At 42.4% G+C, this 16,627-nt stretch overlaps 1 protein-coding gene across 2 annotated transcripts in view; it reads left to right on the forward strand.

The window, feature by feature from the left end:
* Positions 1-16,627, forward strand: part of btaf1 (BTAF1 RNA polymerase II, B-TFIID transcription factor-associated) — a 33,303-nt gene extending 16,676 nt beyond the window's left edge. For both annotated transcript variants that reach the window (XM_018738127.2, XM_018738126.2), the window contains 15 exons: positions 2,094-2,295; positions 2,852-3,000; positions 4,673-4,825; positions 6,090-6,211; positions 6,541-6,708; positions 6,827-6,904; positions 7,195-7,324; positions 7,805-7,946; positions 8,444-8,574; positions 10,781-10,906; positions 11,593-11,745; positions 11,836-12,047; positions 12,309-12,468; positions 12,641-12,811; positions 13,300-16,627. In XM_018738127.2, the coding sequence (XP_018593643.1) occupies positions 2,094-2,295; positions 2,852-3,000; positions 4,673-4,825; positions 6,090-6,211; positions 6,541-6,708; positions 6,827-6,904; positions 7,195-7,324; positions 7,805-7,946; positions 8,444-8,574; positions 10,781-10,906; positions 11,593-11,745; positions 11,836-12,047; positions 12,309-12,468; positions 12,641-12,811; positions 13,300-13,449 (2,247 nt within the window). In that variant the 3' untranslated portion in view covers positions 13,450-16,627. The remainder of the gene's footprint in view (positions 1-2,093; positions 2,296-2,851; positions 3,001-4,672; positions 4,826-6,089; positions 6,212-6,540; positions 6,709-6,826; positions 6,905-7,194; positions 7,325-7,804; positions 7,947-8,443; positions 8,575-10,780; positions 10,907-11,592; positions 11,746-11,835; positions 12,048-12,308; positions 12,469-12,640; positions 12,812-13,299) is intronic.

A 16,627-nucleotide genomic window follows, 5' to 3' on the forward strand; every position in this document is an offset into this window, starting at 1 on the left:
TTCAGAATATAATCTTAATGTAATTCTCTGGGCCTGCATAGTGTGGTTCTGTACATCTAAAAGCATAACAGCTTATGAAAATGTATACTGTTTTCATATAACAATCTTTACAGGGGCACTTTTGCCTGTTATGTGCCACCTTTTTATTTTGTATTTCGTTGGCATTATTAGTTTCGGGAGACAGATACACACTTGGTGTGCCACACTTAAAAGCTTTTGTCCTTCAGCATTGGGAGTTCATTTTCTGGCTAAATTTACAGTATTAACACTTGCATTGTCCTGGAAACAATGATGTAGCTCTAACCCAGGTCGTTCGTAGAGCCAGGCTTGAACCACTGTGCAATCTGATATCCTTCAACTTTCAGAAATGTGCTGTAAACAACTGATTCAAATGATTTAACCAACTTTAATACAAATACTCTTATGGAAGCATAAACAAATCCCTTGTTCCAGAATAACCCAACAGACATTTGTAGTAAGTGTTTCTAAAGGCATGATGTTTGTGTGCTTTCTGGGCTGAAAGACTGGGTCAGTGATCATATGAACATTGTATCATGAATATGCGTGAGCTATATTATCAAAACATAAGTATAACGTGTTCCATGAAATCATGCTCTTATGTGAGGCACAGATGTATATGGATGCCTTAAGTGTTAAATTATAGCATATTTTTAATGACTTATAGACAGTTGCTCTTATTAGTAAGAGCAACAGGTCCCCCCCCCCCCCTCTTTTTTTCTGTTTAAAAACCAGTCATAGAAGTGGTATATGTTCTTAAACCACTTTGTGATAACCTATTGGTGGTTTACTAGAACCTAAAAGTTAGGCTGTGCTTACTGAATATGCTGACACATGTACATCTACTACAGTCATCGCTTTTCCATTACATCATGCTTTTTCTCTTTGCCCAATTAAATTTTCATCAGCATAAAACAGTTTTGTTCTCAGTGGGTGGTGACATTAAATTTAGAGCTTGTTTCATGTATTTGTTTTGCTGCATAGCTTAAGGCTGCAAGTCAGCCTGTGACTTCTTTCATTTCTATTTAAATTTTTATGATTCATATAATTCCAGGTGGCATTTGAAAATATGCCTTTCTAGATCCATACAACAAATGGAATAAAATGGTTTAAAATGTAAAATATCTGGGAAAAGTAGTGACGCACGTACAGTACAGGGAATTTGAGTTCTGTTTACTTTGATCACAGCTTTCTTTTTATTGGCCATATAGTTCTCGCTATTGTCCTGCCACCAGCTGTATTGGTTTCAAGTATGCAAGTAGGTTATCCACCCAACTAAAAGATGTCACTCTTTTTTTTTTTTTTTCTGAAAGGATGTTTTCCATCACAAATAATTGGTCTGTTATGCATGCTATTGTTATGTGTTAAACAGAATTATGAATTTTTTTTATGAAAAGGGTCTTTTACCTGTCAGTCATGATCATAATCTTGATTTTGTCTTAAATAGATTTCAGAATTTTAACAGTATTTACATGAAGTCTATCATTACCTTAGCCATGATATGCAAGTAGCAATTGCAGTGTGTACTGTAGTGGTTAGAGCTGCTACCCTGCACTCAAAGGACCTGAATTTGGATTCTATTGCTTGCTGTAGTACCCTAAAGCAAGGAGCTGACCCTGAATTGCTCTACTAAAAATTAACCAGCTATGTAAAGGGGTCAGTAAGCTTGTATCTGAGTATACTAATATTGTATTAGAGAAACCTCTTGTTGAAAGGGGTGTAGGGGTGTGTGTCCCCACCTCCCCCTTTTTTTTTTTTTTTTTTTTGTTCTTCACGGGTTTACTGCGTCACCTTTTCATCTGTCCTCTAAACCATAAAATATTCATTGGCGGTTTAGGCTGTTTGTTTGTGTACTTGGTCTTGCACCTGCCTTTTTGTACAGCTTTATCTTGTAGTACAGCAGGCCCTTAAGCTCTGCTGCACACAGGATCCCTTTTTTATTTCTCCTGTGAATATGCCATTTTATTGTAGTGGTTGCTATGACAAAGTACTTGCCCATCTTTAGTTTGCTTCAGCAGAGGCACAGATTTACCTGGCATTATACATGATGATCCACCTCTTCTTCCCTTCCACAGCTACTGGAGCACCTACCACACCTTTGTACCTGTTTGCAGCATCCCTACACAGCTGTGCGACACATGGCCGCTCGTTGCCTTGGCGTGCTCAGCAAGATCTCCACCTTGGAAACAATGAATGTCTTCCTGGAACGTGTGCTGCCTTGGATGGGGGCTATAGATGACACCACTAAGCAAGAGGGTGCTATTGAGGCCATGGCCTGTATCCTTTCTTGTGGGGAAGTGCTCTATTTCATTAAACGTTTAGGTCACTGTGGGTAGCGGTGTCTTGTGTCCCCTGATCTGTAGTATTGGATGTGGGTTTGAATCCCACTCAGTGTGCATTCTCCTCAGATGCTTTGATTTCCTTCCATAATCCAGTGATGTTTCAGATTGGCTTTAAATTGCCTGCATTGTCAGTGAATGAGTCTGTGTAATGGGGTTTGATTAGCTTAGTACCCTATGCTTTTGGGATAGGGGTTGGACAAACAGTTGATAATGGATGGATTTAGGTCAGTAGGAAATCTTTTTCTCATTTTCTTTCTTAATATGTTGCAGAGTCACTGAGATTTCCCTACATCTGTTTAACAGTGGTAGTGGTGATTGGTGTTCGGATGGTTTTCACTTTAAACCTGTAGGCTGTGTGCCGTGTTCTCTGTGTAGGGTCTTTGCTGCATGCAGGGTTTGTGTGTGTGTGTGTGTGTGTGTGTGTGTGTGTGTGTGTGTGTGTGTGTGTACTCTGGCTAATTACGCATACTCCTTGACGGCACCCTGTCCAGGTGTTATGGAACAGCTGGATGTGGACATTGTGCCCTACATTGTGCTGTTGGTGGTACCTGTGCTAGGGCGTATGAGCGACCCAAGCGACAGTGTGCGTTTCATGGCCACACAGTGCTTTGCCACTCTTATCCGCCTACTGCCGCTAGAGGTACAGCTGTGGGGGTGAAAAGTGGGGTCATTTGGCTCATATGGTGAATGTTCTGCAGCTGTAAATAAATGTAGACTTAGCAGTCACTGAATACGTTTGTAAGGTGAATTCTCTCCTCCACATATATTACACACAAAGGAAATACATTCCTGAAAATAATTCTGTAACATGAATTCTTGTGACTTGAAGATGTATTTGAAATAAAAATTCACTCATTTGTGCTAAAAATCACACAATTCCGTTACAAGCAAATTTGTGTTGATAAAACAATATAAAACAAGTTTTTAACTTAGTGTGGCAGTCTACCTGTGCTCACCCAGCTCTTTTACAGTTATGTACCATACACAACACAAAATGTATAACATGTAATCATGATACTCAGTGTTTATATATAAATTCAACATTTACTGTGGAAACGGGATCAAAAATACAATCAAATCTCACACCAAGCAAGTTGTTAGGGTTGTCTGTAGGCACCTTGACTGCAATTCAGTGCAGCTCAGTCTGGTTTGCATGTTGTTCTGGGTTTCTGGATACAATCACACATTTCAGGTTAATTTGTAATATTGAATTGTGTGTGTTAAATAGTTGTGCTGTATAAATGGGTGAATGGCTGGAGTTTAGTGCATCTTAAATGAAAATGTCTCACTACCCTCAGCTCTCAGGAGGTGCATGAAATCCTAATCGGGTCCTCATAATTGCTCAGAAGTGCCTTTATATGCAGATTAGAGGGATTAAATGAAATTCCTTGTTACTCTAAGCATAGCTTGGTGTGTGTACACTGTTTATTTTAGTAAGATGACAATCCCTCGCCCTTTTTTTCCTCCAGCAGATGGCAGGCAATCTCCCAGTTAATTCTGAAAAATTGGTGAATCCCAACTATAACTCATCTGGATTTCTTCAGTTTGTGCAGTCAAATTTAATTCATATTTAGAGGGATTTCTAATTAATTTACTGCATATGGAAGTTATGTGCAGCAGAAGGTATTAGTGGTGAGCACCATCAGCTTCCAATCAAAGGACACAACTTTGAATCCCTTGCTGCCATACCCTTGAGTACAGTACTTGCTCTGGTAGAAGTTACCCAGTTAAATAAATGAGCAACTCACTAGTAAAGACTTAATACTTTAAGTTGCTGTGGGGGGTGAAAAAGCTTCAGTTAAGATAAAGGATTACTGTAACTATGGAATGTAAATATTACCCTTTCTAGCTAAGCCATACCTGAACAAATGAAATATCAGAATGAAAGAGTTCCTTCGGAAAGATACATAAATATGCAGATCTGATGTGACTTCAGTCTGGGTCCCTAGGTCACAAAGGTCATCTCTAGGCCATCCTGGTAAAGGCCACATTTAATGTAGGAGAGCACACATTGGTTCAGCTGGAGCTAAGCTTTAAACAGCCATTGCTATACATGTTTGAAGATTTTGGTGTTGCAGTATTTTTTCAGCATTTGAGGTTTTTAGGCTTTTAAGCTAACAGTGTACCCATTGGGTCTTCACCACCATAGCTGAAGTTCAGGTGGACTTAGTAACTGTACACATTTTCCAGAGGCCAGGCTGTGTTAGAGAAGTAATCAACTTTTAGATGTCAGTATACTTATTTTGTGTAATGGTGTTTTTTTTTTTTTTTTTAAATCGCACATTAAGTTAAACTGTGTGCTTGTGATTAAGGCTGGAATCCCGGACCCACCCAACATGTCAGAAGAGCTGATTAGGCAGAAGGCCAGGGAGCGCCACTTCCTGGAGCAACTACTGGATGGGCGCAAACTGGAAAGCTACAAGATCCCAGTGCCCATCAAGGCAGAGCTGAGGAAGTACCAACAGGTGTGTATCTAATTTAGCAACTGAACCAACAAACACCTGGTCACTACTAGCTGTTCTAGTCCCAGGGCTTTGCGTCATTTCCTCTCCCTATCACAGGGATTGCATGTAACACCTTGTGTACTCATCAGCTGCTGTTCTTGCTGGAAATTTCCTGCCTTCTACAAGAGTGGCTTTAGTGTTTTAGATAATAAAATCTGAGGAGAAGAGAATGTTCTGTTCTTGTCCTCGTTGCTTCCTTTTCATGCCCCTTCTGAGAGCTAACAGTCTTGTAAGCTTCCTTCTGTCCTCAGTTGATTTCATTGCAGTAATGGTACGCAAAGTCCCGTGTGATGAACTTTGTGTGCACACGCATGTGCCTGTTGCTGTCCTTTGCTCACACTGCAGCAGTAGTTTGTGATAAAAGTATTGGCCTCCCTTCAGCTTTTAAATTACCCTGCCTGCAGTTCTGCACTTTTCAGCACTTTGTCACCAGTCAAGTTGTTTTTCTGCCAATTTTAATATAACAAAGGGCCCTGTTTGCATGCAGGAAGTGGAGCAGACAAGGTATTGCTTTTGCAAGTTAAAACTATTTGAAATGGTTTGTACTCCTACTTCACTTCAGCCCTGACCTCTTGGCAGACCTCTGAAATGCAGAAGTCTGTCCCCTTGATTCCCACAGAAGTAATCTGCTAATTTCATTCAAATCTTCTGAATCAAGGTGGGAGAAAGCTTGTTTTAAATTTGGCCCATAAGAGGGGAGGAGAAGGCTACATGGGGACAGCTGGTAGTGTAGTGGTTAGAGCTGCTGCCTTTGGATCTAAAAGGCTACAGGGTTGATCACCACCTCTGGTTGTGGTACCCTTGAGCAAGGTACTTGCCCTAAATTACTCCAGTAAAATTACCCAACTGTATAAATGGGTAAATAGTTATAAACTTGTGATAATTTTAACCTTAACATTGTAAGTTGCTTTGGAGAAAAGGGTCAGCTAAATGAGAAGTTACCCATCTTAAGTGTTTCTGCCAATGAGGAAATTTGTAATCCTACTCAGTCCAGCCTGATGCTGCAGTGACCTTTTAAAGATCCATGCCCATAACCTTTATTGGGTTTTCTGTGATATAATTTCCCTGTAGGGTTTTCACACTGCCAGGTAATTGGTTTTGAAAAATGTTATTTTTTTCCTAATATTTATGCAGATACGCATAGGATTAATGAGTTATCATGGAATCTTGTAGCTAAATGCCACAGATAAAGCTCTGGTGATGTGGTTCTGCACTTTCTCTCCAGGATGGTGTGAATTGGCTGTCATTCCTAAACAAGTACAAGCTGCATGGCATTCTTTGTGATGATATGGGCCTGGGGAAGACACTACAGTCCATCTGTATCCTGGCAGGGGACCACTACTTCAGGTAGCCTGTCACCATAGTTTACAGCACAAGCATAGAATTCCCCCCCCCTCTCTCTCTACCCCTCCTCCTCCTTCCCCTTTCTTTTAGATTTCCCTTAGAGAAACTTGCATTATTTGACCCATTTACATAGCCAGGTATTTTTACTGAAACAATTCTGGATGTGGGACTTCAGCAAGTTAACAATAGCAGTAACAATGTGTTGGTGTTGAACCAGCAAACTTAAATTATTAATTTGGTTTCCTTAACAGCTCTGCTCTTGTCCTTGAATTCTGTTTTAAGATTTTTGTCCACAGTACAGGCTGAAATGATGCTTTTCTTTGCCCCGGCAGAGCACAGGAGTATGCTAAGACCAAGGCTGCAGATTGCTGCCCCCTACCCTCCCTGGTAGTCTGCCCACCTACGCTGACTGGCCATTGGGTAGATGAGGTGGGAAAGTTCTGCACCAGAGAGTACTTGAACCCCCTGCACTATACTGGGCCACCCACAGAGCGGGCACGGTAAGATGTACAGCTTCTCTCTTGCCTTTGTCTGAATTTCTGCTGCTCAAAAAAATGTGTAATCACCAGTTTATAAGCCTTTCACTTGGTGAATTTGCCTTTCCCCCCTTCTCTTCAGGTTACAGCATCAAGTGAAAAAGCACAACCTTGTTGTAGCTTCGTACGATGTTGTGAGGAATGACATTGACTTTTTTAGGTAATTCCATATTTGTTGTGTTGAATGACTTCTCTGAACCAATAACTGGGGACAGGAAGTGTGATGTTAGTCACCCATGTGGGATTGAATAAATTGCAAGTGTGGTTGTACTGTCAGTTCCCTTTCTTTCAGGATTGCTCAAAGCACATTTTGTGGAAGTGACCACGTAACATGAAAGTGCCATTGTAATGACCCTATTGTTATATGGAGGGGTACAATGTTTTTGACAAGTGGTTAGTTTTTATTGTATGAGACAGTTGTGTGACATGAGTATTTGTGTTCTGTTTCAGGAATATTAAATTCAATTACTGCATCTTGGATGAAGGTCACGTCATCAAGAACGGGAAAACGAAGCTTTCAAAGGCCATCAAGCAGTTGTCAGCCAACTTCCGGGTGATCCTCTCTGGAACACCCATACAGGTGGGTGGGTGGGTCGGCAGCTGGAGCTGCCACTTGCAGGGACTGAAGGCCACTGGCAGTAGTCCATAACATAGCATTCTCCTGGATTTTTCTTGTTGCTGCGCTCATGTCTTCTTGCTATTTTACCTTTTGTGTAATGTGACATCTGTTTTCGAGCAACAAAAAAATCTGCTTGGTGTTTAATGCCTTGTCTGTTTATTACTTGGTAATAACACTATACACTTGGGATCTCCATACTATTTGACAGTACGCTTCAGTGGGCTGTTTTGTAAACTTTTGTGACAAACTAAAGACCAGCAATGATTACTGTGGCTTAAGTCAAACATCAAGATTATTTAAATGATTGAACTCGGTTCTCTAGAAGGGGGGGCAAAAAGCTTTGTGTCTCACTGTAGATTTAATACAGCCTTTAGTGCTCACTCATGAATGAAATGAGGCTTTTCCCTCTCCGAGAAAATAAACACGTGACTCTCCCATTAGAACAACGTACTGGAACTGTGGTCGCTCTTCGACTTCCTCATGCCTGGTTTTTTGGGGACAGAGCGTCAGTTTGCTGCCCGTTATGGAAAGCCCATCCTCGCTAGCCGCGATGCTCGGAGCTCATCCCGTGAGCAGGAGGCAGGTGAGGGTCTTGAGTGTCACTATAGCCGTTACTTGTGCTGTATATTTACACAGCTCAGTGTAGTGATGAATCAAGGTTAATTATATTTTATAACTCAAATAGTGCCTTTCATAGAACCTTCAAGATTTTGGTGTGGACTAATGAAATGAATCAACATTCAGAACTTTAAACATTTCTATTGTGTGGCTTGGATCATCCTGAGTCTGACAACTTGTTTAATGGTCACAACCTGCTCAGTAATGGATTCTGCACATCTCGCTGAAATTCTAGAGGGCAAAACAGAGGCATATTCTATTATCACATTTCCATATGTTACCACCAGCATTCTTGTAATTGCTTTTGCATTGGGACTTGCGAAGGACTCCTTGCACTGACTATGTTTTCTGATATGATGTTGGGGGATGTCCTTTCTCCTGGTACTTGCTTCACTGTAATGTCCTGGAGACGACCAGGAGCCATGTGTTGTCATGCGTTTGAGACCTTCATGGTCTTTCCAGGTGTGCTAGCCATGGAAGCGCTACATCGTCAAGTGCTTCCCTTCCTCCTGAGGAGGATGAAGGAGGACGTTCTCCAGGACTTGCCACCCAAGATCATCCAGGACTACTATTGCAGCCTCAGCCCCCTTCAGGTAAGCGTTGTGATGGTGGCTTCTATTAAAGAGGAAAAACCACAGACAGCTTCTAAAAGCTTGGTGTGGGGTAGACATGTCTACAGCTAACATTTGTGGCAGAAATCTTATCGTTTGCATCGGGGGGGGAGGTTAACCAACAGTCCTGACGAACAGTGACCGGAAGAAGCTGGGAAATTGTAGAGAATTGTAGCACTTGGGAGACTACTTTACAGTAATGCTGTGAAATAATTTTGTGCAAGCATTTGCTATGCTTCTACTGAATATTCACCCCCAGGATCAATAAAGTACTTATCTAGCTATCTATCTTTAACCTAAACCTTGTACCCTAATCAGTAACTGCACAGAAGTTGACAATCTAGATGTCAACCTTCAGGAATGGGATTGCAGAGAATGTTAAAAATAATGCTATGGTCACACTTTTCTCATGAAATGTGAATTGAACTGTAACTTAATAATCCATTCACTCATCAGTTGCTATATGCGGGGGGGGTGTAACATGACAGTTCTGGCCTTTTGCACTTACTTGAAGATCTGACATGTATTCCTTGCATGCAAAATGTGAGTTGTTATCCAGAGAAGTGTTTTGCTAAAGATGTGCACACCTTATTGGCAAACTAACAAAGCTCAGAAAGCAGACTGTGGAAATTTAATGCTTCTGAAAGTTATGAACACATTTCTGCTGGAAGATGGTGATTGACTGCACACTTATATTTTTAATCTGCAAGTTCTTTCCAGTGTCACTTTGAATTGCAATCGATATCTTATGAAGTTAAATGACTGTAAAATTTAAATTAGAATAGGCATCCTCTGGTCTTTTGAAAAACTTTCCATTTTAAGTCCTGATGCTTTTGTGGATTTGTGAATATCATGGTGGTCCTGCTTTCAGTATTTCCCTTAATGCTTGACCAAACTGAAGGCACAAGTGACAAGGAACAGTGACTCATGTCAATGTTCAGCTTTGACTCATGGCTTGAGGACAAAATAAATCTTGTGCTCTTTCCAATGTCCAGTAAATATGAGGATTTACTGGCCATGAGCTCCTGTCCTGTGCCTGTTACCATAGTTGGCTCCTTGCCGTTTGTTAATAGCTCATTCGGCTGTCCGTTCGTAGCTCTACAGGAGCCTGTGGCTCCTGGATCTCCCTCTGATCCTCTTCTAGGATTAAACATTCTCTCCCCTTCATAGCTTTTCTTTCTTTCTTAGTGTAGCGTTCTGGCTTTATTGGCTTTTTGAGAAACGTTTATGCATCCCTCTTTGCCAAAGCTTGTAATATCAGTTTCTACGGCTACGAGGGCTCCCTGCCTGGAGGCCCACTGTGCAGATTGTAACCAGGTGCCAGTGATATGTGCGAGTAGTGCAAACCTCTGCAAACGCTCCCTGTTGTGAGGTTATAGATGCATTGCCAGCAGAGCTGAGAGAACTCCACGTGTCCCTGGAAACAGACTGTAGACAGGCTGAGGAAATGTCTAGACCCAGTACCTCCTGTCCCCCAGTTTATCGAACCCAGTTTGCGGTGTAAAGGAGTTCAGCATTTCAGACTTGTGAATGACATTTGTGTGTGAGACTTTTCTGTCTGCTGTGTACCTTCCTGATTGGGCTGCCCGAGCTTGATTGACTGAGAAATGGGTTGTACCATCCTGACATCTGTTTTTGCAGTTAGCACTGATAATGGGTAATGTTTCCTGCTTGTTTTTATTTTATTTGACATGCAAATATTATTAGTGAATAAAATCTGACTGCTAGCCATTTCAGCCCATTAACTAAGCACAAGAGTTGAAATGGGAGATGCTCGGAACAGAAAAAAATAATGTACACCAGTCCTTTAAATGCCAGGGAAGGTTGCTTTTTGCTTACTTCTGTTCAAACAAAACTATGTATATGGACAATAATGCAAAATTGTGATGGGTCTGTGTAATTTTATTTTGCTTGGCTGTTTTAGCCACTATCTGAATTTCTGTAAATGGTATGTAGGAAATCTGTCAGTATTTTATTGCTGCTAAATATTGGTAGTTTTAGTTCACACTGCAGGTGGGTGGAACTACCACTGTTAACCTCACTGAGAAATCAACTGTTTAAAAGAGTCACGTGTGAAGGAAAGAGGGAGAGACACATTTCTGGGGGGGTTCCTCAGAAAGCTGTGCTGCCATTGCACACAGTGACCATTGCTGTGAAAAACATTTTAACATTATCACACTTCGTGCAGGTCCAACTATATGAAGACTTTGCAAAGTCACGGGCAAAGGTGAATGTGGAGGACACAATTTCCAGCAACATGGCACCAGAGGAAGAAGACACTCCTAAACTGAAGGCCACTGGTCATGTGTTCCAGGTTTGGTGTTCAGTTGACAGTCCAACTCATGTCAGCCCTTGCTTTGTAGACATGGTCAAAATAACTTGTAGTTGAAGCTTTTGGTGAAGTTCTGCTGTTTTTCTACATTTAGAATAGAACTACACATTCTGGCAGAAGCTTTGTGGGGGAATAATGGCATCTTGTTTGTACCCAAGTTTTGATTCCCCCCCACCCCACCCCACCCCACCCCACCATCTATACCTCTTCTTGCATTGAGTCCAATCTGCTGTTTTCAACAATGGTGTTTCTGCATGTATGTGTGGTGGTTTTAATACAAACCCCAATCTGAACTATAAGGAAATAAGCCCTCAAGGTCAGGAGGCATAATGACTTAAACTTAATCATAGGTCCATTGTCTTGATGCAGAATATTTTACATTAAATTCATGTTCAGAAATGTTTGGTAACATCCTCAGTTGGCTGTGTTGTGTGAAAGTGAACATTTAAGATGTCGTTGCAGCTACCAAGTATCTACTTGCATTAACCAGGAAATATATGCCTGGGGAAAAACATTTAGCAAACACCAGTTTCCCATAGAGTTTAAGATAATATATACTGTTAAGGGAGACCAGGGTAATTGAAGGGAATTTTCTAAGTTTGTCAGTTGGATGCTAACCCTTTATTTTTATTATTAATGAAGGATCACTGATAAACCTCCTATTTTAGGCCCTGCAGTATCTTAGGAAGCTCTGCAACCATCCTGCCCTTGTTTTGACTCCCATGCATCCTGAGTACAAGCGCATCACCGAGCACCTCGCTGCCCAGAACTCGAGCCTACGGGACATTGTGCATGCACCCAAACTGTCTGCTCTCAAACAGGTGAGGTTCTCCTACTCCTAGTCTATTCAGGGCTCTGCAACTGTGAAGCCGGCCTGCTCACGTGTATTTTTTTCTTCCTGACCTCCACAGCTGCTTCTGGATTGCGGCTTGGGTGGCACTGGCTCCTCGGATGTTGGTACGGAGGCTGTGGTTGCCCAGCACCGTGTGCTCATCTTCTGCCAACTGAAAAGCATGCTGGACATTGTGGAACATGACCTCCTTAAGCCCCAGTTGCCCTCCGTTACCTACCTGCGCCTAGATGGCAGTGTACAGGCCGGCCAGCGTCACTCCATTGTCTCCAGGTGAAGAAGTGATGGAGAGGGTGGTGGTCTAGGGGGATATGTGGAACCTATAATTATGTGATAATTCAGAGTAAGGCCACTTAGTTGCTGGAACCTCCCAAGCAGTGGCTCATACTTGTCTGTTTTGGCTTAAGGTGTCTGGTTGTTTAAAAATGGCAGAGATATGCATGGTTGGAACAAAGAGACACTTTTTTTTTTTTTTTTTTTTTTTTTCCCCCCCCCCCTTCTCCTTCCCCTCATTCTTTGGAACTCTGTCTGCAGGTTCAATAATGATCCATCCATCGATGTGCTGCTACTCACCACACATGTGGGTGGCCTGGGTCTCAACCTGACAGGTGCTGATACAGTGGTGTTTGTAGAACATGACTGGAACCCCATGAGAGACCTACAGGCCATGGACCGTGCCCATAGAATAGGACAGGTACCCCAACTGGAGCTAAGCTGTTCTGTCTTATTTTTAAAATGTCTCTTAGCTTGTGCCACATGTACCATTACAAGGTATGGATAAAACTTAACTTCTTTAAAGGTATTGGATGTATAAAAACTGGGTACAGCAGAAGATTGAGATTGTTAAAGTTTTTATTCTTTGCCAGAAACGGGTGGTGAATGTGTACCGGCTGATCACTCGGGGCACGTTAGAGGAGAAGATCATGGGGCTGCAGAAGTTTAAGATGAGCATAGCCAACACCGTCATCAGCCAGGAGAACGCCAGCCTTCAGAGCATGGGCACAGAGCAGCTGCTCAACCTCTTCACGCTGGACAAGGTCGGCAAACATTTTAGCATAATAGCCTGGCCGCTCAAACAAGATACGCGAGTCTCCCTACTGTGCCACTTAATGACTGATGCCTTACAGCCTGTAGAATTTGGTTTGAATCCAGCACTGTCTTGAATTTACATGATCCCCATGTTTGTGTGTCCAAAGCCGTGTGGAAGGCGGCAATGGTAAACCACTTGCGTACCCTTCTTTCAAAAACCATGCATGGGCACTGAACTTCTACCTTTTAGTTTGCAGTATATTGTTTGCATGCCTATATTGAGGGGGATATGAGGTAAGTGGCATTGTAAAGTTACTTAACGCTAGGAGATCCCCCACTGAACCCCTTTCACAATATTCTGATCAATGTACTTGCCCTGAGTTGCTGCTGTAAAAATTATTTGCTATGGGGAAACTCAGCTAAAAACAATGATTCACCTAGCAATTTTGTCAGCGCAATGGAATGGTAACTGACTCCTATTTCTTGTTTCATTCAGGATGAGAAGTTGGAAAAGGGTGAGTCACCTGCTACCGCATCAGGAAAAGCATCCATGAAATCAGTGCTGGATGGCTTGGGAGACCTCTGGGACCAGCAGCAGTATGACACAGAGTATGACCTCGAGAGCTTCATGAACTCTCTCCACTGAGCCGCTATGCCAGTATCATGTGTTCTCTAGCAACCTGCTGCTTCCTCTAGGACATGGTCTCCTCCCTGAACTCCTCAGTAAAGGGCAAAGTCCAGCTACGGTGGTGCTGACGGCTCTATCTACCCTTTCCCCGCCCACATGTCCAACGGGCCGAAACTGAAGGACGGGGCAGTCGGAAACCTAGTGGTGCCGTGCTGCGACAAGAGCCCTGGACATTCCTGTAAAACATCACCTTCATTTTTAAATTCAGTCTTAAAGCAATCATCCAGATCTTCCTCAAGCTGCAGTGCTCAAGGACACAAAGGTTTGAATGAAATGAGTGGCCGTTTTTAACAAGGGCCTTAGTAAATCTTCTCTTTGCAGCCTCTGAGGAGTAAGGTGTGTGTGTGTGTGTGTGAGAGAGAGAGAGAGAGAGAGAGAGAGAAAGAGCGCAAGTACCAGTTACTTCCCTCTGCTGTACCAGAGGAGGGCTGTGACTAAATTCCCCCCCAGAGTCCAGTGCCCAGTGGTTGCTGTTCTACAACTGCTTCCCACAAACAGCTCTACATGGTTTTAAAAGCCCTCATACCAGAGGGTGTAGGCAGCATCCACTCCACTCCACCCCACCCGTCAGCAGCTTCTGTACTGATACAGCTCCTCTGCAGGTACTCAGCCACAACCATGCTGGGTTGGAGGCTGTGAAGATGAGGGTGTTTTAAATGGTGAGGAACTGTAAATATTACTGTACTTGCCAGTTTTGTTTAGGCTGATAAAGAATTTAATAGAATTCTAAGCGCTTTCTGTGTGTGCCCACTCCCCAAGCTCCTATTAAAGTAATTAAGGTACACAGACCATCTTTACATGTGTGGCATCTCATCTGCACAGCTGAGCCATCAGAACCTGTTGCTGCTTGAGGGGAGTATAAGGAATTCCTTTCTGGTTGAGAGTGTTTGTCTACTGTAAACATTTTTACAAACTAATCTGGCTCCTGTACTCTTGCCATAAACTGACTGGATGTTTAACAGTGAAAGGTAAAATACATTGATCTGTTAGTTATGGAAATTGGAACGATGTGTACTGTGACTGTACTTGCACCCCTTGCAGAGCTTTGGGCTTTGTGCTAAATAATGCTATAAAGGCCCCAATGATTTATTCCCGGAACTGTTCAAAGGGCCCCTTCACCTCCAACAAGCTGCACTAGTTCTGCACAAAACATAACATTCCTGCTTTTTCTCCAGCCCCTAGAGTAAGTGAGGACAGTGTTAATGAAAAGGCTGAGTAGTGTTGGTTTAGTGATGGGGAACAAAAAAGGTTGTTGAGGGTAGAGAGCTGAGATTCAATGTTACAAGGTGATGCTCAATGCATTTTGTAGCAGTACATTCAGACTCATGTATCTGACTTTCCTTACACCAGACCAACCCTAGGTGACAATGAAGACAGTAACTTAGTGACGGCTGTATGCCCCCACCCCACTACATTTACTAAAGGTAGGGGTCCAGGAGGTAGCGTTACCCAGCTTCAGGGTACTCACTGTGAACTCCTGCAGTAGAAATGATCCAGCTGTAACAAGTAGCTTAACAACCAAAGTTGCTGTGCTGGGAAGTAGCAGACCATTGAATAAATAACTTGGGTCTGGCAGGATTTCTAGAGGTGCATGAAGTGGAGGAGGGTAGCAGGAACGGTCATGCAAAAGACGACAAGTTTCACAGCATCATACAACTATGTTTAATAAGTTGCTTATTAGTACAGAAAAGGGAAAAAAATTTAAGTTGGAACTACAAACTTGAAGCAGTTTTAAGCAATAGCAGCATTGAGCTCCATGTTTTTAATCACAGTAGTACTGTATAGCTTCAAACAAGCAACGGTCCCAATCAACAATCTCAGAGCCTCACCAAGGTAGAACCAGCAATCAAACCCAAAATAAAGTTTAAAAAATGTTATTTTTAAAAAATACATTTAAAAGTAGTGGTTAGTCTATAAAAACTAGTGAGAAGCACGTAATCGGATGCCAGAGCTTGTGACATGATGGGTAGGCCTGCTGTTGGAACCAGAGACTATATCCATGATGCACAGGTGCAAGTCAGTACTACTACCCAGAATTCTAGTGTGACATGAATATTTATAGAGAGAGGACTAATGGAATAGCCACCATCACCAAATACCTTCGTTTTGCAAGATGTTTACCAGGGTACAAAACTTGATTTGCAAAAGAATTCAAAAATACTTAAGTGGTACGAGTCTAACACGGGCCTGATGGGGGGAAACCACCAGGTTTGTGGTAAGAAATTAAAAGACCACCTGTACAAAGTAGTACAAAAGGTGAGCTACAAAACATTCTCTGTACGGGGAGGGTTTTTTTTTTCTCTCTCTCCTTTTCCCCCTCTTTTCTCCCCCCCTCTTACCTCTTTTTCGTGATGTGCATCTGGGGATATCACAACACTTCACAAAATGTTCCCATTAGAATGGAGGGCTGGGACTGGGACTGGGGCAACGGAAGGCCACGGGCAGCTGAGGACACACCCTGCCAGCTGCTGTGCCGTGAGGGAGTGGTTCTGTCAATGACTTCGGGACAAGCTGCGGGGAGGGTTGGGGATTCTGGGGATGAAGGGTTCTTGCATTGTGAAAGATGAACAAGACACACACCGACAAACACCCCATTTACCTGGATCATCTCAACAAATACATTCATGCTCCACTACAGTCGCACAAACGGCACGGAGGACATCCGGACCACTCGCCCGGACCCAGTGTGGCCGAACGTTTCCCCGAGTTATTGTGACATCCCCATGAGCTCATGCCCTGTACTGCACCAGGTGGGGCCATCGTGACATCTTGCTCCCGCAATATCACAACATACTGAGCGTTTGCTCCTTCTGCCATTTCCTTTTATTGCCCGTTCATTTGTTACATTGCCAATCATTTCAACAACCAGCCACCCTTTTTTTTTTTTGTCATTTTTAGATCATAGCCACACTAATGTTAACCACATCAGCGAGTTAATACATAAAGCTTTGCATTTCAAAAATCTAGACACTTTAGTAATATTACAAAGGTTTCTCAGCTTCAAAAAATAAAATGAACAAAATGAAAATAAACCTTTAAGGAATTAGCATCATAAAATTAATTTATTCCAAGTAGAAATACAAAATAATATTAATGACATTGACCAGATATGAAAGTCTCCCCCAGAAATAACTAT

This window comes from Scleropages formosus, chromosome 8, assembly GCF_900964775.1.
Source record: "Scleropages formosus chromosome 8, fSclFor1.1, whole genome shotgun sequence".
NCBI classification, from domain to species: Eukaryota; Metazoa; Chordata; class Actinopteri; order Osteoglossiformes; family Osteoglossidae; genus Scleropages; species Scleropages formosus.